This window comes from Nuphar pumila, chromosome 7, assembly GCF_984573655.1.
Source record: "Nuphar pumila chromosome 7, dmNupPumi1.hap1.1, whole genome shotgun sequence".
NCBI classification, from domain to species: domain Eukaryota; kingdom Viridiplantae; phylum Streptophyta; class Magnoliopsida; order Nymphaeales; family Nymphaeaceae; genus Nuphar; species Nuphar pumila.
In genome coordinates this window covers 100,109,715-100,132,355 of record NC_143255.1, presented here as the reverse complement: position 1 = coordinate 100,132,355, position 22,641 = coordinate 100,109,715, and the positions used below count along the sequence as shown (strand labels likewise).

At 37.0% G+C, this 22,641-nt stretch overlaps 2 protein-coding genes across 2 annotated transcripts in view; one reads left to right on the top strand and one right to left on the bottom strand.

Annotated features, from left to right (window-relative positions):
* The window catches only part of LOC149832631 (uncharacterized), a 48,773-nt gene extending 39,862 nt beyond the window's left edge, over positions 1–8,911 (bottom strand). The window contains exon 1 of the mRNA XM_090013278.1: positions 8,723–8,911. Coding sequence (XP_089869404.1) covers positions 8,723–8,911 — 189 coding nt within the window. The remainder of the gene's footprint in view (positions 1–8,722) is intronic.
* A 1,416-nt stretch (positions 8,912–10,327) lies between these two features.
* On the top strand, positions 10,328–17,827 carry LOC149832630 (butanoate--CoA ligase AAE1-like). The gene is made up of 2 exons (XM_090014617.1): positions 10,328–10,546; positions 16,192–17,827. The coding sequence occupies exons 1-2, from the start codon at positions 10,349–10,351 to the stop codon at positions 17,659–17,661; spliced, it is 1,668 nt and encodes a 555-aa protein (XP_089870743.1). The 5' UTR covers positions 10,328–10,348; the 3' UTR covers positions 17,662–17,827.
* The last annotated feature ends 4,814 nt before the right edge of the window (positions 17,828–22,641 follow it).

Sequence of the window (22,641 nt, the reverse complement as noted above, 5' to 3'; positions counted from 1 at the left end):
CTTAAATACAGTTGATTCACTTGTTCATCATCAAAACCTTGTACTTGAAGTATCGTGTACGACTTTATTATCATAACAGCAACATATCTATGTCAACCACACACAAAACCATGTGCAACATGATTGCGTCAATGACATCTTATTCATTTTTCATAATCACATACATTCTTTTCAAAAGAAGATAATTTGAAATGGTAGTGACTATGAGCATTGTAGCTTGTTATGTTATAACCAATATATATATATATATATATATATATATTGAAAGATAAGTCGGGGTTAGGCAGACCCCTACCCCATTATACACAACTATACCATTGGGTTTTTAACCTGCAACGTCCCAACATGACGTGCACTACTTCTACCAGACAAGCGGAGCCCCCCGTTGGTCCGAGATGCAGTAACCCGATTCACATCACTCGACATTGGCGGCCAGCGAGGATGATCAGCAACCAGACCTATATCGTCTGGTGCTCACCCGTACTTCCAATCATGATAGAAGAACCACAACTCTGACTGAGGTTGGTATTTCCCAACAGGTCCTCTTTCTGGGTCTGGTTGATTGACCATAAATGATCAACCCACCCTGAGTCGGTTAGCATCGCTGCTGTAACAACAGTGACCTATGTATGTATACATGATTGACTGGGATTCGTTTAACCCCTGCGGTTTTGAAGTGTCTACAATAATATCCCTAGTGTTTTGATGGTTAATTTCCACTAAGTTTGTGGTATGTGCTTCACCTCGGTACATTAGTATCCCAGATGCATATCAATAGAAATATATATGTATATATATATATATTAAATTGTTCCCTATCCACCATTGAAATATAGCACTTTAAATCCTTAATGAATTTTCCATTTGAAATTCTTATTCGCTGTTATACCTAGCACTACTCAACATGCTCACCAAATTTAATCATAGCAGCTCTATTCATTATTGAGTAAATTCCTAACAACCAGCTAAAAAGCAAAAAAATTTGCTTAACAATGTGCAACTGACAAGCTTAGCTATAGTGAGAGAAACTTGTTTATGCATGTAACAATGTCTTTTATCTAATCTCAATGGTTCTGTTAGAGTTTTGGTATTAACAATAAAGAAAATTTCTTAACGAAAGCAGACAATTAGAATCTCTTCTATTTATGTAAAAGAACAGACCAAAAAGACCCTCTCAATCTCCATATACTTGATAAAAGCAGTCCCCAATATCGATTCTATCACGACATTCATGTATTTTGCATCAGACATATCAAATAACCAAAAGTAAATGAATAGGTATTAAGTCCAGGGTAACATTTTAAATCAGTTATTTCAAACTACCACATGGTTAGGCATGCGATATACATCTCAGATCACTCACTCGGATTTCTGATAATGCACTTGCTATAAAAAAAATAACAAATCTAATATTGGTAGATCACCGCATCATTGTCACATTTAACATTGTTTCTCACCTATTACACAAAACGGTTGTTGCACCTTCCTATGCGCTCTCCTCGGCATGGGGTCGTGATGACACACCCAGTGCTGCGAGGCACGTAGAGTTGGGCAACCATCTAGCTCGTATGTGATGGGCACACATTCAACCATGCGTTGAAACCATGGTTAGCACGGGCCCTAGACCAACTGTGTTTCCCTCTAGTGCTTGGACCGTCGTCACCACTAGGGCCTATGCTGCTTCTCTCTCTCTCCCCGCAGTGAGAGTATAAACATGTACAGGTTCAGCAATGAGGTGAACCGATATATATATATATATATTGTTACTATGAGGGTGGGCCATGACTTTTGAACCATGGTGTTGTGTAAACACACACCGACGCCTAGGTCCAATACCCTTACTTGGTTTTATTACGCGTAGGGACCCAACACTCGCATATGCTTCCCTCATGATGGCGAACACCCAGCCCATGCTGGAGGTACCGATAAGAGGGAAGAGATATGGTGTTATCCTTGCCACAAAACACTGATTGCATGCATACGAATAAAAATGCCCCTTACCTCTTGATGAAGATTGAATCCGGAGGTAGCCGTGTTTCCTTCGCTGGTGCATTGAATGACCTCAAGCAAGCGTCTTGCCGGAAGTAATGGAGGAAAGCGCCCGAGGATAAGCCACACAGCTGGACTGGGAGAAGAAAACGTGAGAGAGGAAAATTGGTGGAAGCAACCAGGCATGCCTCACGCCTGGGCTGAGAGAGAGAGAGAGAGAGAGAGAGAGAGAGAGAGAGAGAGAGAGAGAGAGAGAGAGAGAAGGGTGGTACACGTTTTCCCTTGAGCACCCTTCTTTAACTTCTCTTGAAAAAGGAAATTTTCAACTTTCAAACTCTAATCCTCGAGCCCACGTTTTTAGTGGTTGCTTGGAATTTCCAAAACTACCCACTCCTCTCCTTTGTACAAGTTTCTTCAACTTCTATTTTTTTTTTTAGTGGTACCCATCATCCCATTTGGTGGGACTCCCCTACAAACATGGAAAAGTGGAAACAAGAGATATCAATAACCTCTTCCACGTTTTTTCCTTTTTTTTGTTGTGGGTGTGAATGGCTAAAACGTAGGAGCTCTTTAGCCCCACGTTTTCTTTTTCTTCCATGTAACTCCCTTCAAAATGCTGGAAATTAATTTCTCTAGCCTCTCCCTATAGCAGCCCCTATAACCCTTCATTCATAAAAGAACGTAAATTGAAAAGTAGCATCCTTACTTTCCTAAAAAGAAAATGTGAGCATTCAAAGCTCTATTTCATGTTGTCTCTTCACCTTCCCATGCACCTCCTTCCACCTTTCCCATTAAGATGCATGGGGAAGGGCTCTCCCAATGTTTATTATAGTGAATGAATTACTTCTTAAAAAAAATGTCTAGCCCATCATTCAAATTCCAAGGGCTTTCCTCTTTAATATTTTTTTTCATTAATGCATTTGGTTGGGTTTCTCACTTGGAAAAATGTCCGATTTTCCTTCCTTATAAAAAAAAACGTCCAGCCTCTCCCCCCCTCCCCCCCTCCCCCACCCCATTCGAATTCCAATAAAAAAAATCACTATATATATATATATAAAGATTCTTCCTTGTTGACGCACAGAGGGAATTGAACTGGGGTCTCCCACCTAAGGGGTAACAAGTCCCACTGGTACACCAGTATTTATTTCGTTGCAATTCCTTGCAACATTAATGTATTTAATCACATTGTGGCTGAACGATGTTACTAACCAAAATGTTTTCTATATAAAAAGTGTTATGTCACCCAAGAGATTTAAGCCAGTGACCTCAACCCTGTGAGTCCATCGACCTTACTGCTGCGCCAATTCCTCTTTAGTTGCTTCTCCTTGCAACTAAAATTCCTTTATCCTCTTTGACGCTCCATCTAAATCCCCTACATGAACATTTTTCATAGACTTTTTTTCGTAGATTGGGGGGCTTCAATCATGAAACATCCCTTCCTGCCTTACCACTTGATATTATTGTTTTTCATTATCCTCTCGTTTGATTACAACATCGTTCTTCTAGGAGTTTCGAACTCTTACTTACTATATTTTCGGAACTTGATTAAGATCCAACCATATTTGGATCCATTAAGATTCAATTAGATTCTAATTGGGTTTCAAATCCTTCTAGGATCCAAATCCATTTATCGTATTCGAATCTAAATATTAGATCAATTTGATCCAGTTTGGATTTCAAGATTCATTTGGATCGACTCTATATTATTTTTATCGTATTTATTTCAAAGAATTGTAACATTTATTTATTGTTATAGTTATCGAAATTCTGCGGGTTTTACAAGTCTCTAAGATCCTGAGCATGACTTCCATTAAATAGCTTATCAAAATAATTTTTTCATCTCTCCTTAATCTCCTCATCTTTGACTAAAACCCTTTGCGTTTCATCTTTAATACATCTAACCATACCCAGATCCCTCAATTTCTTATCTCTTATCTTTGCAAGCTTATAAATATCTTTCTCGCCCTCTTTTGTATCCAACTTGTCATAAACCTTCTTATATACCTTATCTCTCGTGTTTCGAACTACTTTTTTAGCTTCCTTCTTTGCTATCATATACTTCTCCAAATTCTCATTATCACGACTCTTACTTAGATTTCTATAACACTCTCTTTTAACCTTAATAGCTAATTTGACATTCTCGTTCCACCATGATGTATCCTTACCTAGCGTGCACCGCCTTTAGACTCACCCAATACCTCCTTAGCTACCTTTCTCATGCCACCCGCTATCTTATTCCACATTGATTCTGAATTCTCTTTGATACACCAATCAACTTCCTTAACTACCTGCTCTATAAACATTCCTTGTTTAGCTCCTTTCAGTGCCCACCACTTAATTCTACGATCTATCCTATGTCTATCCCTTTTGCGGCATTTTCTCATTCTAAGATCTAAAATTAAGACTCTATGTTGTGTAGCTACACTTTCTCTCGGTATAACCTTACAATCGATGCAACAACCCCTATCTCTCTTTCTAAGTAAGAAAAAATCTATTTGACTCGTATTAACCCCACTTTTAAATGTTACTAGGTGAGACTCCCTCTTCCTAAACCAAGTGTTTGCTAAGATCATATCATAGGACAAACCAAAATCTAAAATCCTTTCTCCACTTTCGTTTATTTCTCCTATACCATAGCCTCCATGGATACTCGCAAATTCATCTCTACTAATGCTTACATGTCCTTTAAGGTCACCGTCGATGAAAAGCTTTTCTCCATAAGATATCCTTTGTACTACTCCATCTAAATCTTTCCAAAATTGACACTTAATGGAATAATTTAAACCTACTTGAGGTGCATAAACACTAATAATATTAATAATATTCGTACCTAATATTAATTTAATAAGTAAAATCTTATCACCCTTCTTACGGACCTCAACTACATTGTCTATAAACTCACGACTAATAACAATCCCTACTCCATTCCTATTTATTCCTGTATACAAAATCTTATATCCTCAAGGTTCTATCATTTTTGCTTTCTCACCTACCCATTTGGTCTCTTGTAGACATAAAATATTCATCTTTCTCCTACACATAACATCTACTAACTCTACCAACTTACCAGTTAAAGACCCTATGTTCCATGTGGATAACCTAATTTTATGGTCTTGAACTATCTTCTTTACCCCCATCCGTCTAACAAAGTGAGGAAACCCTTGCCTATTTGACACCACACCCAGGCGCCGCTGTGACGCGTCGTTTCTGGGCGATGACCTAGCAACCCTTGATCATTTATCACTGCCTTCGAGCTTATAGAGTACAACGCGTCGCTCAGTAGAGAACGCCCCAACGAAATTCTCATATTGGTTCATATTTATAAGGTGTGACTAAGTTTTTATGCTTGCTGTCACTGACTTTTCGCAACCCTCCTCTTTTATCTGGGCTTGGGACCGGCATTGAATATCTAAACAGTTATAGTATATATATTATGATATTTTGAACTTAAAAAAATCTATTTTAATATTAAATCAAAACGATTTTTTTTTAATTTGGACTTTATCTTTTGAAAAAATAGATTCCATTTACTATGCCGACACAATGTTGCTTTTTTATAGGCAAGTTAGGGTTAGGCCGACCCTAGCAGTCATACGAAGATACCATTGGGTTTCGAGCTTGCAAGGTCCCATCACAAGGTGACGTGCCCTAGACCAAACAAGGGGAGCCCCCGTTGGTTCTGACGTGCACTAGTTGCCATTCTCGACACAAGGTGCTCCTGCCAGTTCTGACGTACACTAGTTATTGTATATGACCACTATTTTGGTTGTGTTAAACATAGGATTCTGTGTAGTTAGATGGTGACTGGACTCCACCGCATGGCCCATTCGTCTCAATGGATATGTCAATGGGTAGGATTTGTATGGGGCAACCCATCCAACCAAAACCCAAATTCGCCTGGGTGTAAAAAATGCTGACCCAGATATTATTTGGGTCGACCTGAACCCGACCCGATTGATATGTGAGTGGGGTTTGGGTTATGTTTTTGTTGCATTCTGACCCGAGTGTTTTATGTGTATTTTCAGTGGAGGAGTTTACTTGAATCATATGGGGGCATGTGTTCAACTTTTTCCTTTTCTTTTGTACTTTATAAAATCTAAACCTGAACCTGAATCCCACACTATTCAATTGGGTAGGTAGCAGCTAGGGCTGGTGAACAAGCCAAACAAGCTGAGCTCGAGCAATTTAGGCTCAGCTCATTAAGGGTAAACCTCTACTCGAGCTTGGCTTGTGAGCTCGTCATGAGCCGATCATGAGTTTGCTTGTTTTCTTTAAAAAAAAAAAATTTACTTCTCAAAATCTAATAATATATGATATATGCATAGTAAATAATATGTATTAAGATGGCACAAATATATAATATATAAAAAAATGAGCCTATATGAGCAGATAGAAGATGATCTTCCCCTATTCGTACTTGGCTTGGATACCTAAACGAGCTAGCTCGTTGACCCTAATTCTTGAGCCCGAGCCTAACATCCAGCTGCTGTTAAAGTGAGGGTGTCAACGGGTTGGGTTTAACTGGACCCAACTCGGATCAAGCCCTATAGGGTCCGGGTATAGTGACAAATAAGAAGACCCGAGTCTGGACCCAAAGGGCCGATTAATACATGGACCCGGGTATAGTTTGTAAAATTTTATATGAGACCCAGACCCGACCCGAGTTCCAATTATGACCCACAAATTTTCAATGTAAAAATGATTAAAAAAATATTATTTTACCGAGTATGGTTCATGTAGTTCTTATCGAGTCTGGGTATGATTTCTCTTATAATATATCCGATTAGACATGAGTTTAAATCCGATACCATACCCAAAAATCTGATTAAAGTCTGATTTCACCTGGGTCTGAACCAAATCCGACCCGTTGACACCCGAAAGGCAGAGAAGCGTTGGGATTCTCACAGCTTTGCAACGACAAGGTTGGGTGATTGTTGGACTGTAAGGTAAGTTTGGGTCTGTCAGGCGCTAACAGGCCTCAAGTCGAATTGGATTTGTCCAGCAGAAAAAAATGGTACATTTATTCACCGACAAATTACCACCTGAATGGTGACATCATCAATGACTTCATCTATTATCAATTACTTGATGATAACGCCATCAATGATCTCATCCACTCATTTTTTGATGTGCATGTTTGATGCACACAAAATGCAATTGATTCAGCTATGCTATGAAATCATGATTGAAATTAATCTAGTCACTTGATCTATTTTCTGTTGAATGAAATGTGGTCACAAGAAAGTAAGATACAAGTTATCTTGTTCAAAATAAATATATTTAAAAAAGACAAATAAACATAGTATCATGGTATATTATTTTTATTTCTCTCTCGAAAAAAGTGGCTCATGTGTAATTTTAACACAAATATTTGTATACATAAATAACATTTACTTATTTTTATTTACAAAAATATACATGAAATATATTAGTACCATTAGTTATGTACAATAACATGTAGGCTATGATTTCTAACTTTGCTTCAATTTTCCTAAACTTGCTTTTAAATATCTATGACATGTCTATCTTTAACATTGAAGTGCATCTTATCATCTTTCCTGTTGTGATTTAAATTATTATAAACTCATTCATACCCTTGGGGCCGTTTTTTTCTGAAAAATCCGTGCCCATTTTCATGTAAAGCTTTTTTTTTCTGTGCATGAAGACCAAACAAACATGCATTAGTTGTTTAGGATAAGTTTGAAAGTGAGAAAGATGCAGAAAAAGTGATTTAAAATAAAAAAATTCTTATGGATTTTTAGACCCTTTCAAAGGAGAGAAACTTAGTTTTTTTTAAAATTACATTTTTTGATAAAAAAAATACCAAGAAAAAATTTATTTTTACACTCCCCAACCTCCCATCCGAAGCAGGATATATGTTTCACCCGAAGATGCATTGTTTGCTATGGTGCATGTTCGGGGGTTTCAATAAGTGCCACGTATGTAAGCACGTGCAACTCGTATCCCCATGTTTGTCAACATCAGTTAGCGTCAGAGTCTGGTGCGGTTGCAAAGACTTAAATACCCTTTCTGCCATTGGTGTCATAAAACTACAATTCTAGAAAAAGAGTAGCTGCAAAGACTTAAGTACCCCAAAGATGGTTATTTAAGACCCAGTCTCTGTACTGCGGGATTATCCGAGAAAGAAATCTCCCTTGAAGAAGGCCATGAACATCAACCCTCTCTCTCTCTTATCTTTCTGCCTTTGTGCACATCTAGCAAACGATCCTTATCTGCTCCATCAAGCATCGAATTTTTTTGGGGGCCTTGTATAATTTTTTTCTTTTATTTCCCTCTTGTAGCTGTCGAAAGAGAGCAATAAAGTTTTTCCTCTGGGCGGCCATGATTTTTTACTCCCTCTCGGATTTGAGGGGAGGTTTTTTCACATAAATCTGTGTGTCGTGTTTTGTTTGATCGTTCTTGTTTATTGTTTTCTTAGGTTGTTTCTTACTTGCGATTTTTGTAACACCCTTTTCCGCCATTGGTGTCATAAAACGATGATTCTAGAAAAGGATAAAAAAAAAAATTTGTTACACGATTTACGAAAATTGCATTGTGATTTGCCTTTTTTTTCGTAACGCGATTTACAAACATTGCGTTGCGATTTGCATTTTTTTTTGCTACAAGATTTTCATAAATCGCTACTCGATTTAGCGATTTTTTGTTTTTTTTTTTCGCTACTCGATTTAGCGTTTTTTTTTTTTTTTGCTACGCGATTTTCGTAAATCGCTACTGTGTGTAAATCGTAAATCGCGATGCTGAACTCCGCCCCCTTGAGCACGATCATCGTCGTGATCAGGCTGTAGTCGCTAGTCGTCCTGATGGCAGTCTTGAGGTCCATGACGGAGAAGTCAGAGAGGAACGTGCCATTCTCAACGTTGGCGGGGAGGTGGGTCCTGTCGAAGAGCACGATGTCAGACATCGAGATGAGGACCTCGCGGTGCTAGAACCCGACGAATGCTCGTCAGGACTTGAAGGTGCGAACGCCCGTGTTGAGCAGCGTCAAGGTGGCCTGGAAGGCATAGCCCTGATCGAAAGTATTACCGACGTAAGGGTAGACAGATTGTACTTTGAAAGACTCTGTTGTAGGTGTACTGGAGGAAGATTCTATTGTAGATGTTCCTCGAAGGCGGCGAAGGGGCCGCCATAGTCTGTTGTCCGCTAGACGAGAGCAGCATTCCAACCACTGCTAGCAGAAAGAGGACGACGATCGTCATCGGATCACCGACTCTTTGCCTCCCTTAATTTCTTCTCTAAAGAGAGAGAGAGGGTGTTACAATGTTTCACGGTGAAGGAAGAAAAAAAAGATGACGATGAAAAGTTTAAACGGAAAAGAAAGAAAGAGCGTTTCAGGTTCGTTTCGTTGTTTGGACTTTGAAGAGTCAACATCATCCTTGACTTTCTGAATGAAAGACATTTTTGTCCTTTTCTCGAATCATCGTTTCTCCTTTTTTTTTTTGAATGAAGAACATTTTTGTTATTTTTTCGAACCATCATTTCATGACGAGAATAACAAGAAAGGGTACTTAAGTCTTTGCAACCACACCAGACTTCGATGCTAAGTGATGCCGACACACACGAGAATGCGAGCCACACGTGCTTATATACGTGGCGGTCATTCGGACCCCGAACACGCACTATATCAAACAATGCGTCTTCTCGAGAGAGCACACAACACCCTCCCCACCACCACCCACTTCTTCCTCTCTTATTTTTTCACAGGAAAAAGTTTCTCTTAATAAAACTTCTATAAAAAACAGTATAGGCAAAACTTTCTGTTTTCTCTCTTCCAAAAGTGCTCTTAGTAGATTTTCCTTACCTTTCTATTCCCACAATTGTGGGCCTCTATATTTCTTCTCCTCCCTCATTTCTTCACATTTTTTTCACTCTGTTTTTTCTCATGCTACACAAACGAGCTAAAAACTTTCTTCTAAAATACTTCTCATATAAAAGACTTTCATAGGCAAAACTTTCATGAAAGTTTTTCCCTCTTCCAAACGTAATCTCAGTAGATTTACCTTGCCTCTCGAACTTTCTTCTTTTTTATACAGTTTCCGTGCACTAATTTTTTGTTATTTATGAGTAGTCCGCGTGGGCCTGATAACCTGTTTGTTGCGAGAAGATGAGAGGGAAAGGATAACGAAAAAGGGGACAGGATTCTGAAAAAAAAAGTAGAGTGAGAATGAAAGCAGAGCCGTTTTGTACTTGTCCTCTTCATCAGGCGACAATTTCTGTCTGCAGTTGTTTGCCATTACCATCGACATCCGGGAAAGGTTCGCCCACCTGTTTCAACACTCCCTTCTCTCTCTCATTCTTATTTAATCACCATCGTCCTCCCACAGAGAGAGAGAGAGAGAAGATGGAGGGGACCATTCGGACGCCGGCGAACTACGTGCCGCTGTCGCCGATCAGCTTCCTGGAGAGATCGGCGATGGTCTACAGAGACGAGACCTCCATCGTCTACGGCTCAGTCACCTTCACTTGGAGGCAGACACTGGATCGCTGCATCAGGCTCGCTTCCGCCCTCGCTTCCTTCGGCGTCTCCACCACCGACGTCGTGAGTACTCACTCTCTTTTTCCCCTCTCTCTCTCATAGAATGCGTAGAGATAACCTATTAAAACCATTGCGATAACTGGCCACAAGGACATCCGGTAAGGGCTGCTTGCGAACGTCACCAAGTTGACGGGACGTTACAAGTTCGAAACCCATGGATGGCGTTCTCATAAGGCCGAAGCTGAGTGTAGTCATGATGAATTTGCTAGGAATCAGCTGTTGGATCGTGTATTTTGGATAAAAAATACGAGACGTTTATTTTAAAAGTCCTGAAAAATATTGTTTATGCATCATGATCGGATGATTCGATAGCTAATCCTTATAAAACCAAGCATGTAGATCACATTCATGCCGTTAGATTCAAGTGAAAAAAATAAAAAATCCATGAAAATCAGGGTCCACACGTAGGTTCTCACATATATATATATATATATAGTTTAACAATTCGTAGACAAGCATTTTCATTCACCTTGCTATTTTAAAAGATTTTATAGACAAGCTGTGGGGGCAAACTCCTGGATTTAGAACCTTGCGGCCTAATCATTCAACTATCTCATTCGACCCTCTCCCTAGCTTTCTTTTTCTTGGAAAAGATTACCTTTTGATATAAAGGGAAAATATATTGGCTCTATGGTATTTCTCTAGCTAAATCTCATAGGTGCCATCTTTGTTTGACCATTTTTACCCTATGAATTCATTTCAGCATGTTCCATTTTATTAGAAAATGCACTTTGGATCAAGTGGCTTTGGCATAAAAATATGAAATAGTGAAATTTTGATGCATTGTAGACCATTGAATTTTGTAGCCCTTAGAAAATCTGCTCATATAATACTATCGGACAATCTAAAACACGTTTTTGGCCAAACAAACCATATAAGATCATATCCGTAGCGTATAGGCTGTTTCTACTAGAGAGTACAGCACAGTCAAGGTTATCCAATAATTTCCCTACAATAAACACTACTAACACTAGAAGTTTGCTTCAGTAAATGCAACACACAACAACACATACACACTGAGAAACAAATCATACTATATCGGTGTGTTTTATATCTTGGTAAGGCAAAATCTCATGACGTTATAGGTTTTCTATATAAAATTTCAGAAAATTATTGATGTTTAAAATTTTATGTTTATATATATATATATATATATATATATATATATATATATATATATATATATATATATGTGAGAACTGAACATTTTAGGCCTTCTTTTCTTGTTCTGCCCCGTTAGGCCCCATAGTTTGAAGTGTTTTATGATAGATCTGAACTGTTAGTTGTGTTCATCATGCTCGATTTAGTGAGAATTGTTTCTTGAATCATGTTTTTTCGACGAAAAAATGTATTTTTATGAGCTGGAAAAAATTGATGCCTTCATAGCCATTGATTTTGGATCGCCAGAAAAACCTATATACAGGTCAGATTCCGGTGATTCAAAAGCTGGTTCCCACTAAACAAAACCTATAGATCACATCTATGGTGTTAGATGTGAGCAAAAATACCAAAAACTATGATTTTTGAAGGGGGCTAATGGGGCAGAACGCGGGGCAGAAGGAGCACGTTACTCTATAATATATATATATATATATATATATATATATATATATATATATATATAGTCACTAGAATATGAGAACTACATTGTGAACTGGATATCTGGGCATTTCTAATACCTTTTTCTGCAAATCCAACCATGTAGATGTGTTCGGCATGGCAAATTTGTTTGGAATAGACTGTTGGATCGTGTATTTTCGATGAAAAATATGATTTTTTAATGCTTGAATATTTATGAAGATTATGAGTCATTGATTTTAAAACCTTAAAAAAATCTTGTTTATGCATCATAATCAGATGATTCAAGAGCTGGTCCTTATAAAACCAAGCATGCAGATCACATCAGTACAATTAGATTTAAGAGAAAAAACAAAAATCCATAAAAAGCACAATATATATATATATATATATATATATATATATATATATATATATATATATATATATATATATATATATATATATATATATATATATATGGGGTTGATTCTATGCACTCTTGTGTATAGGCAGCCTTATATACACTATCCTTTTTTGGAATATGTGATACCGAAAACTTATATATATATATATATATATGAGAAATGGGTAGGTGCGAAATTGATACGTGCTAAATGAGTTTTTCTGCTCTTCTGGTGCTTTTTTTGCAGTTCCGACCCCCATAAATGTGTTGGGCATGGTCGATTTACGAGGAACCCACACCTGGATCATATGTTTTCGATGAAAACTGATATTTGGAGCCTCAGAAATTTACAAATATTTTGGACTGTTGATTTTTCAAACCTTATAAAAACCCACTCATGTGTCGGAATCAAACACTTCAAGAGCTGATCCCTGTAAAATCAAGTACATAGATCACATCTGTATGGTCAAAATTTAAAAATAAAACAAAAAAACAGTGAAAAACTCATTTAGCACGTATCATTTCACACCTACCCATTACTCATATATATATATAGTCACTAGAATATGAAAACTGAAATATGAGAACTAGAAATATGAGCATTTCCAACACCTTTTTTGCAAATCCAACTATGTGGATGTGCTTGGCATAGTGAATTTGCTAGGAATCAACTATTGGATGATTGGATCGTGTATTTTTTATGAAAAATGTGATTTTTGAATGCTTGAATATTTATTAAGATTATGAGCCATTGATTTTAAAGCCTTAAAAAAATCTGATTTATGCATCAAAATCGGGTTCTTATAAAACCAATCTTGTAGATCACATCCGTACAGTTAGATTTAAGAGAAAAGAACAAAAAATCCATGAGAATCGCGGATCACACATTAGTTTTCATATGTCCAGTTCTCATATTGTAGTGACTCTCCTCTCTCTCTCTCTCTCTCTCTATATATATATATATATATATATATATATATATATAAAAAACCAAAGCACCCCTGCAAGTTGTGCTAGCTTTGAAAATATGTAGTTACTTGAGGCTCGATTTTACCCCAAAAAAAACCTAAATAAAATATCCACTGGTATGCAATGGGACTTTGAAAGAATAGTAAAAGAGTAGTATTTTTGAATGGCAAGTAGTCTGAAGATTTTCTGATCCCCTTTTTTTATTCTCTTTTATCACTTATAAAACAGTTGAAAGTGTTATCATAGAGGTCATATGGATCAGTAAGGTCTATAAGTTTGGTAATGCTGGCATGAGATATGCATTGTTTTCATGATTCTATTTGCTGGATCCTATTCACAAAAAATCGATGGTGAAGACCATCTTTTATATTTGCAAATAAGCATTATTTAAACAATCTGATCACTTAGCAAGTAAACCAAAGGGGCTTAATGTCTTTATGCTTCAAATTATGAAGAAGATGATGTAAGAGTTTGAAAAGGCTCCCTTTTATGGACAAAAAACTAAAACTTTTGCACTATAAAGTTTCTGTGAATCATTTTTAAATAATTATCTGTTTTATGTTGATAATTCCAAGTTTTTCATTTTATTTTAATAATCAAGCAGGTAGAATAAAGCCCTCACCAAAATTATTTATTCATTATGTTATATCGTTACTATTATTTCAATTATTACATGATTCCAATTCAGTGGCTTCTGTTTCTAATTTGTTATTATCCTATACTCCTATCCCTCTATAGTGAAGAAAGATTGGAAATAATGGATCTGGAATGTAGAAGGATGGTATCTGGACATAACCATAGACAAAGGATAAGAATCAGCAATGCTGTATTCATCCTTTTAGTGAGCTGATAGTTCTGGAGTGAAGCTATGATAGTACCATTCGTGCTGGGACCCAAGCTTAGGTGGATTTAACAGAACTCTGTCAAGAATTTCTTTGAAATCATCGAAAAAATATCATTGCTTTTGAACATGGACATTGAATCTCAAAATCTCACATCACCCGCATCAATTTGTATTCTTTAAGCTTCTGTAACTAAAAAGTTGCATTGCATATTCATTCATCAGGAAAACAAGGAACTTGGAGTTTAATTTACTAGAAATGGAATTCATTTACTTGGACCAGCAGCATTGATATGTATTCCTTTAAGCTTCTGGAACTGAAAAATTGGATGTACTTCAGTTCATGAAGAAAAAATTAAAATTGAGTTTTATCAACTTGGACATTTTGAGAAAATGGTAACAGAGTATGATTTGTTCTTATCACATTATTCATCTTGTATTTCATTCATTTCGTTTGCATGTTCTTGAAGAGCAAATACTCATATTATTTGTAACTTCTAAACAATGATATTGGATGAGATTCACCAACAAATGTTGAGGAAAATGTTATGAGAAATTTAGATATTGCTACCATCATCATTGCCTTGCCAAGGTGCTGAAAATAATCCTAAATGAGCAACCGAAATTTTATGAAATATCTTTCACTCCCATGCATCTTGTCTTCTACTTATCTCCATGTTTATGAGCCTTCAATTTTCCATATTGGACTTATTAAATCTCACTAGCATGGCCCATTTAGGTCTGTTGGTACATTGAACTTGTTAAGAACTCCAAATTCATGCCCTTTGGCCACCTTGCAACTCTGATTGCGTATACTAAAATCATTTTATGCAATTTCATAGGTGATAGTCACCTATTTTGTGTGTGTGTGTGTTTCAGGTGTCACCATGACAGCTTATGAGTAATTTTATTTTATGATCATTGTTGGCTTGGTGGCCAGTATGCTATATCATGTTTTTGTACTGAATCTGCTTCTGCGTGTGTGTGTGTGTGTAAATATTACTGTTATTATTTAGTCCTATATTGATTGTGCCAAGGGAAGGAGGCCTCTCTTTCCCTCTTAAATACTACAAAGAAAAGAAAATGGAAAAAATGTACAGAAGGGCATTGCCAAAACTGCGCATGCCTTTCATATTTTATATATATATTTTTCTTTTTTGTTACTATGATAAATAAATAAATATCTAATATATATGCATGTACTTAGGTATGTATATATGTATATGTGTATGTATCTAAGCATTTCTTCTGCAAGAGTCAATGCCTCCAAGTCTTTTAAATTCATCCAAGTGATTGATACCCAATTGAAACATAGAAACCAGTAATTCACATTGCCTACTTGGATTCTGCCCTGTTCACTTCTTCAACCGAAAGAGTTACCAAAGTAACTAGAGTGCAGACCAAAGATTGCAGCTACAGACACTTTTGTCGATTATGGATGAAGTCCGCCTCATGACTGGAAGCAAGAACTTTCGGTGACTTTGAGTGTGTGTGCATGTGTATGTGTGTGCGTGTGTAGGTGTACTTTTGGTAATTTTATGAAAACATCATTTTATTACCTTCATTTGCTTCAAAAAATCACAAGGCTAGCCATTAGCAGGCTTCAACAATTCTCACACCTCAATGATCTCAGTTACGTGTCTCCCTGAAGTCACAACCTTATACAAGGTTCTGTTATTCAAACCTTAAACACATAAAACTAACCCAACCACCCCTATTTATAGGCTGATGACTTTTTTCTTGGCATGACAATATCAAATGGGTAAGAGGGAGACCTACAATTTCATATGTACTGGTTTTGGATCCTGCTGTTGCTGGAAATATTCTGGACTGTGGATATATGGTCTTCATTCACAGTCACTTTGATTCTGACAGGTTGCTGCACTAGCTCCAAATGTCCCTGCCATGTATGAGCTACATTTCGGTGTGCCAATGGTGGGGGCAGTACTCTGTACACTAAATATACGCCATGATGCAGCAATGATATCAGTCCTCCTGCGTCACTCTGAAGCAAAGATCATCTTTGTTGATTATCAGTTTCTAAAGGTTGCTTGTGAAGCCCTCAAGCTTCTCTCTCAATCAACGACCAAGTTACCTATGTTGATTGTGATCGCTGAACTGGACAAATCAGTGGCTGCTACTGCTATTGTTCCATCTAATGAATTAGAATATGAGAGCCTACTGAAAAATGCAGATGCAAAGTTTAAAATCAAGTGGCCTGAGGATGAATGGCTGCCAATCTCTTTGAATTATACTTCCGGTACCACTTCTGCTCCAAAGGGTGTGGTTTATAGTCACAGAGGTGCTTATCTTAATTCACTCTCCTTAATACTTTTTACGGGAATGCGCTCAATGCCAACCTTCTTGTGGACGGTACCTATGTTCCACTGCAATGGTTGGTGCTGCACATGGGCTGTGGCTGCTCAGGGTGGCATGAATATCTGCCTTAGAAATGTCAGTGGGAGGGCCATATTTGATAACATTGCTAAGCACAAAGTCACAGACATGGGTGGTGCACCCACCGTGCTGAATATGATAGTGAATACTCCAATTTCAGATCAGAAACCATTGCCTGGCAAAGTTAATGTGAGTGTTGGTGGGGCACCACCACCACCAAAAGTATTATTCAAAATGGAGGAGCTTGGTTTCAATGTCATTCACTCTTATGGGTTGACAGAAACTTATGGTCCAGGTACTGTTTGTGCATGGAAACCGCAGTGGGATTCCTTGGATGCAGAGAAACGAGCAAAGATGAAGTCGCGACAAGGGTTGCAAACTCTTTCTATCTCAGAGGTTGATGTAAAGAATCCGAATACTATGGAGAGTATCCGTGCAGATGGCATAACCATGGGAGAAGTGATGTTTAGAGGGAATACCATAATGAATGGCTACTTCAAAGACTTGAAGGCAACCAATCAGGCCTTTGAGGGGGGATGGTATCGAACTGGTGACCTTGGTGTGCGGCACCCAGATGGTTATATTGAACTGAAAGACCGTTCGAAGGATATTATAATATCAGGAGGTGAAAATGTTAGTACAATTGAGGTGGAATCAGTGTTATTTAATCATCCAGGTGTGCTAGAGGCTGCAGTTGTTGGTAGGCCAGATGAGCATTGGGGGGAGACCGCATGTGCATTCATAAAGTTAAAAGAGGGGCATACTGTTGAAGCTGAAGAAATTATTCAGTTTTGCCGAGCGAGGTTGCCTCATTATATGGCTCCGCGAACTGTGGTTTTTGAGAATGACCTGCCGAAGACTTCAACAGGAAAGACACAAAAGTTTTTGCTCAGAGAGAAGGCGAAAGCAATGGGTAGCCTGCTTAGAATGAAATACAGTAAAATGTAGAATAGTTTGTTCAAGGCAAAGAACATTTCTGATGAATCTGATCAATTGTACGCCAGTTCTTGTGCCTACTGTGAACATTTCGTATATTTGGCAATGCATTGTTGGTTGTCCTTTTAGCGCTTGAGCTGTGAAATATGGCAACTGTTTGGGAAAAGATTTTCTTTTTGACACTTGGGTGCCTTTATTTTTCATGTAATCTTGGTGCCAAATGAGTAAAATGAAATAATAATATGGGGGTTGGATAAGCTGAAAGTAGCATGTACGGGAACGGCTTCTAATTCTGTCAGTCTTGAAGCATGTTCAGCAATCGATTCAATAGGTATTACCAATCTGTGTCACACGACAAGGAAAAAGGACATTTGACACCCCATTTTTGTAGAAGTTGACAGTAATGATAGTATATGAGAAGCCATGACAAGAAAACTAATTGTATAACAAATATCATATCTTTGTCAGTTGTTTAAAACTTCCAAAATATCGTGTGGTGATTTGAATATTTTGATGTTTATGTTTTTTATTGGCTATATCTCATGAACATTGGACTCATTTACTTTTTAACTTATTTATTTGTACTAATTTATTGTCAATGCGATATAAGAAACTTCTCACAAGAATTTGGCTGCCGTTATTTTGTTGTTTTTCTTTTACAAACCATAACTGGGACTCTTTGTTCACGATACGCTGGGCTGCTTGAACAGTGATAAGATTTTTGTCATCTTTTTGGAACATTTGATTCTGATGCATTGATAGGTTTTTATAAGGTTTCAAAAATCAACTGCCTATCATTTTCATTAACTTTTGAGGTTCTAAATACCATTTTTTCATTCAAAATGCATGATAAAAATGTCTAATTTTAGTAAATCAATTATGCTGAACACACACATATATATATATTAAAAAGTACATTTGTAGGTTTTATTTAGCACTGTCCCAATTTAAAAAAACACACTGAAAATCCATTCGTACATTTTATTTAGCACTGTGCCCATTTTGTAGGTTTCCATTTTTCTCTCTCTATATATAGATACACACCAAAGGAGGTAACTTTGAACCCCCTTTTGTCCGACCAAACATCAGATTTGTGGTTGCACGATTCCCGTCCAAATAAACCACATTTAGTGGTGGTCTTTAACCACGCTAAAGAGGACTTTAGGGGTGGTTAAGACCATCACTAAATGTGTTTTGCACAAAAGAAAAAAGAGCGCCACTGATTGCGTGTGATCAGCAGCGCTCATTTGTTTGATGGATGGTTGAACAAGCTGGGTGTTCGACAATACACCCGTCTCTCTCTCTCTCTCTCTCTCTCTCTCTCTCTCTCTATATATATATATATATATATATATATATATATATATATATATATATATATATATATATATGGTAATACATTCTTGCTAAAAAATGATATTTGGAGCTTAAAAAATTTACAAAGATTTTGGACTGTTGATTTTTAGTACCTTAAAAAACTCACCCATGTGTCGAATCAAATGCTTTAAGGGCTAATCCTTATAAAATAAAGTACATATATCACATTTGTACGGTCATAATTTAAAACTAAAACAAAAAACCAAAAAAACAAATTTAACAAGAATGTAATATATATATATATATAGTGTTACAATGCACAACAGTTTGTGCATCCTAATTACAATCACAATAGAAATTAGGACATTATGTGCCCCTTCAAAATGGCTTCTTTGATGAGTTTTTTTTGTCATTTGCCTAAAAATAATTTTTTAACATAACCACTTAATGATCACAACCTTTTTTTAAAACCCTTACCTTTTTTTTTTTTGACAGATAAAGCTAGACTTGGGCAGACCCCTACCAGTTATGCAACCATATCATTTAAAACCACTCGACAAATTGTAACGCCCTCAACTCAAACTCCTTGAAAATGTAGATTTTTTTTAAACCATTGCGAAAATCTTTTCAAAAACCTGGGGCATTTACTGTTCCACTCTTAATTAAATAAAACAACCAACCACAATACAACTTATAATTATCATCCATACCAAACCAAACCTTTATTGAATAATAAGTGATAAGTCTCGAGATAATTGCATAAATAAAAACTCAGAGTGCAATAACAACTAAATGAAATAAAATAAAAAATAAAAAAAGAGTCACGTTGTCCATCTGTGATCTGTCTAGCAAGTGCGTGACACACATAACTCTCCCAAAAGTCAGTCGCTTCACTAATCACATACGGCTGCAAAAAAATCATAGAAGTAGGGTTTCAGAACCAAAATCTTAAGCATAGGTAATTCTATTGAAACAAGTGACCTAAACAACATAGATATGATTTCATGCAATAATTCAAAATAATGCAATTATGACATTTGCATAATTCAATTAAACATTCATGCAACAAAGAATATTTATTAAGCATGAATGAACATTAATCAATAACATGAATCACTATTTAAGTACACAGGATATTTAATATGCATTAGAATTTAAACATCATGCATTTACCAACATATAACAATTGAGAGAACAGGTAAAATATGCATGTTCTAATGCATAACAGAAATATGCATAATTTATATGCAATGCATTAACACTTTATTATCTTTCATTAAAGTTTTTCTTTCCATATGCATGCCCTATTAAATACATATCATTTAAGTTCCTCTTTTTAATTACTGTTGTCTGCGGATACACCAAACAGGTACCAATTCCTGAGGTCAAGTTAGGTTCTCAGAGTAGTTTAACACACAAGTTGTATTTTATTACTGGGTTCAAAACTTAACCCTTGATCGAATCATTTTCAGAACATTAGACATCCATATCTAATATTGGGACACCAAGGACCCTTCACGCTCACAAGTGTCACTTTTTTGGTATACCAACCCAACAGTTGTGTCGAACACACCACCCCCAAGTAAAGTGGCAGAATATCCCTAAAATCGTGATCAGGAAAAAAAATCTCAATATCGAGTTCAGGGATCAAAGTAAAGTATACGAAGCTTTTGTATCCTCGTGGTCCCCCAAAACCAAACCTCCAAGATGCCCATTCTTTTGATGGGAGATCTCAGTTCATATATTACATGAATTCAAAAAAGTAAAATATCATCGCACTCAGAATTCTGAGACACATACAACGATATATTACATGAATACCAAATTTCAAATTTTGCCCAAAAATAACCTAAATTTTGCTTGAATTTAAAGGTCAAATTTAAAACTTTTCTTCACGCTTCGTTTGGCTCGCCTTGACCTTATTGATAGGACCTAGGTCAAGCTCAGACTCAAAGACTTCAGTCTGAAAATTGAGCCTCAAACGATTTTTCTTCCAGACTTAGCCAAATTTTCGTCAAAATTCTAGAATGACTAAGTACTAAAATACGCGATATTACACAAACTAGAGGTAAAAAAAAGAAAGATCAGGAGAAGACGATTCCCCATTTATAGAACAACCTTCCCCATTATAGTTGCAGGGGGGGTGAGGATAAACCTCGCCACCACGATCATCGGGTGGGGTGAGATTTATCTTCACCCACCATGAGGACTCTGAAAAGAGCCCTCACAGTGAGCCTTCCTGTCCCTCGATACGCAGAGAGCAAGACAGTGAGAGGAGAAAGAAAACAATGAGAAAGGAAAAGAGAGTTGCACATAGAGGAGGAGAGGCTTACCGAAGCCTGTCGTCGATAATAGGTACATTGTCTTCTTCCTTTTTTTTTCTTTCCATTTGTTTTGCAGAGGAAAAAAAATGGACAACAAAGTCAATAGCCATGACTGCCATCCTTGTTGTTGAGAGAGAGAGAGAGAGAGACGACTCTGGTTGCCAGTCCCTCTACAGCAGAGAGAAAATGATCAAAAGGGGTTGTGTCTGTTTTGCCTTATATCCGAGTTCTGACTTGGTTCGATATGGGTGCGACCCAAACTGAACCAGGCATGGTTTGGGTTATATCCAAAATGAACCAAGTAGAAAAAGAAAAAGAAAAAGAAAAAGAAAAAGAAAAAGAAAAAGAAAAAGAAAAAACAAAACTGTATCGGTTCAGACTGAATCGGTCCTACTCAGTTGTACCAAATCGGGGTGTGAACCAAACAAAGTCGAGTTTGGCCAAGACCGACTCGGTCCGATTCAGTCCAAATCAAGTCTGGCCAACTGTTTCGAACTTGACTCAATTGACTAAGCCAGTTCTGACCGAATTGGGCTGAGTCGGGTCTGACAGGGTCTCAATTTTTTGCTTGGATCTGGTCTGATATTGACCAGACTGAATCTGGGTCCAGTTCAATCAAGTCGCTCTGGACCAATCCAAATTAAAATGGATCCAAACAAAATTGAGTCTGGATCTTGTCTGACAAATCTAGATCAAGATCAGAATTGGATCTGGTTCAGATCAGTGTTGTATCCAAATCAGAGCTGAATCTGAATCCAATTGGATAGATCAGTTTTGGATCCAGATCAGAGCTAGATCTGGATCCAACTTATAGTTGGATGAATCAGTTTTGGATTCAGATCAGAATTGAGTTTGGTTCCAGTTTGATAAATTTGGATTCAGATCAAAACTGAATCTAGATCCAATTATGATTAATTATGAATTTCGATAATCTTATTGAGTTTTTAAACCAAACCCAAATGGGTTGAGACTAGGTTCAGTAAACCTAATACTCTAAACTTTGACCGAACCTATTTTGACTTAGGATGAGTCAGGTCAAATCATAAGAGTTGAAATAACTAAATTATCTTTGTGTGTACCCAATATTTGATTAAGTAAAATGAACAAAACTTTGCACTTTGAACTTAGAATTGAGTGAAGTTTGGTGTGTTGAACTCGTATCGTAGAAAAGAATCTTCTTGTCCTCAAGTTCTGGTCAAATTAGGAGCATAAAAATCATGGCTGATGAGTCAACTCGAAAGAGGTATTTTGGTAATTTTGTCAAAATATATAAAAGTTGTGTGTATTAATATGAACATGCATGTGTGATGATCATATCTTATTATTAGAGACACTTGAGACTCGATTGTGG

Coding starts and splice junctions, on each gene's coding strand:
- LOC149832630 (XM_090014617.1), top strand. CDS start 10,349: ATGGAGGGGACCATTCGGACGCCGGCGAACTACGTGCCGCTGTCGCCG. Junction 10,547..16,191: donor GCGTCTCCACCACCGACGTC/GTGAGTACTCAC, acceptor TGATTCTGACAG/GTTGCTGCACTAGCTCCAAA.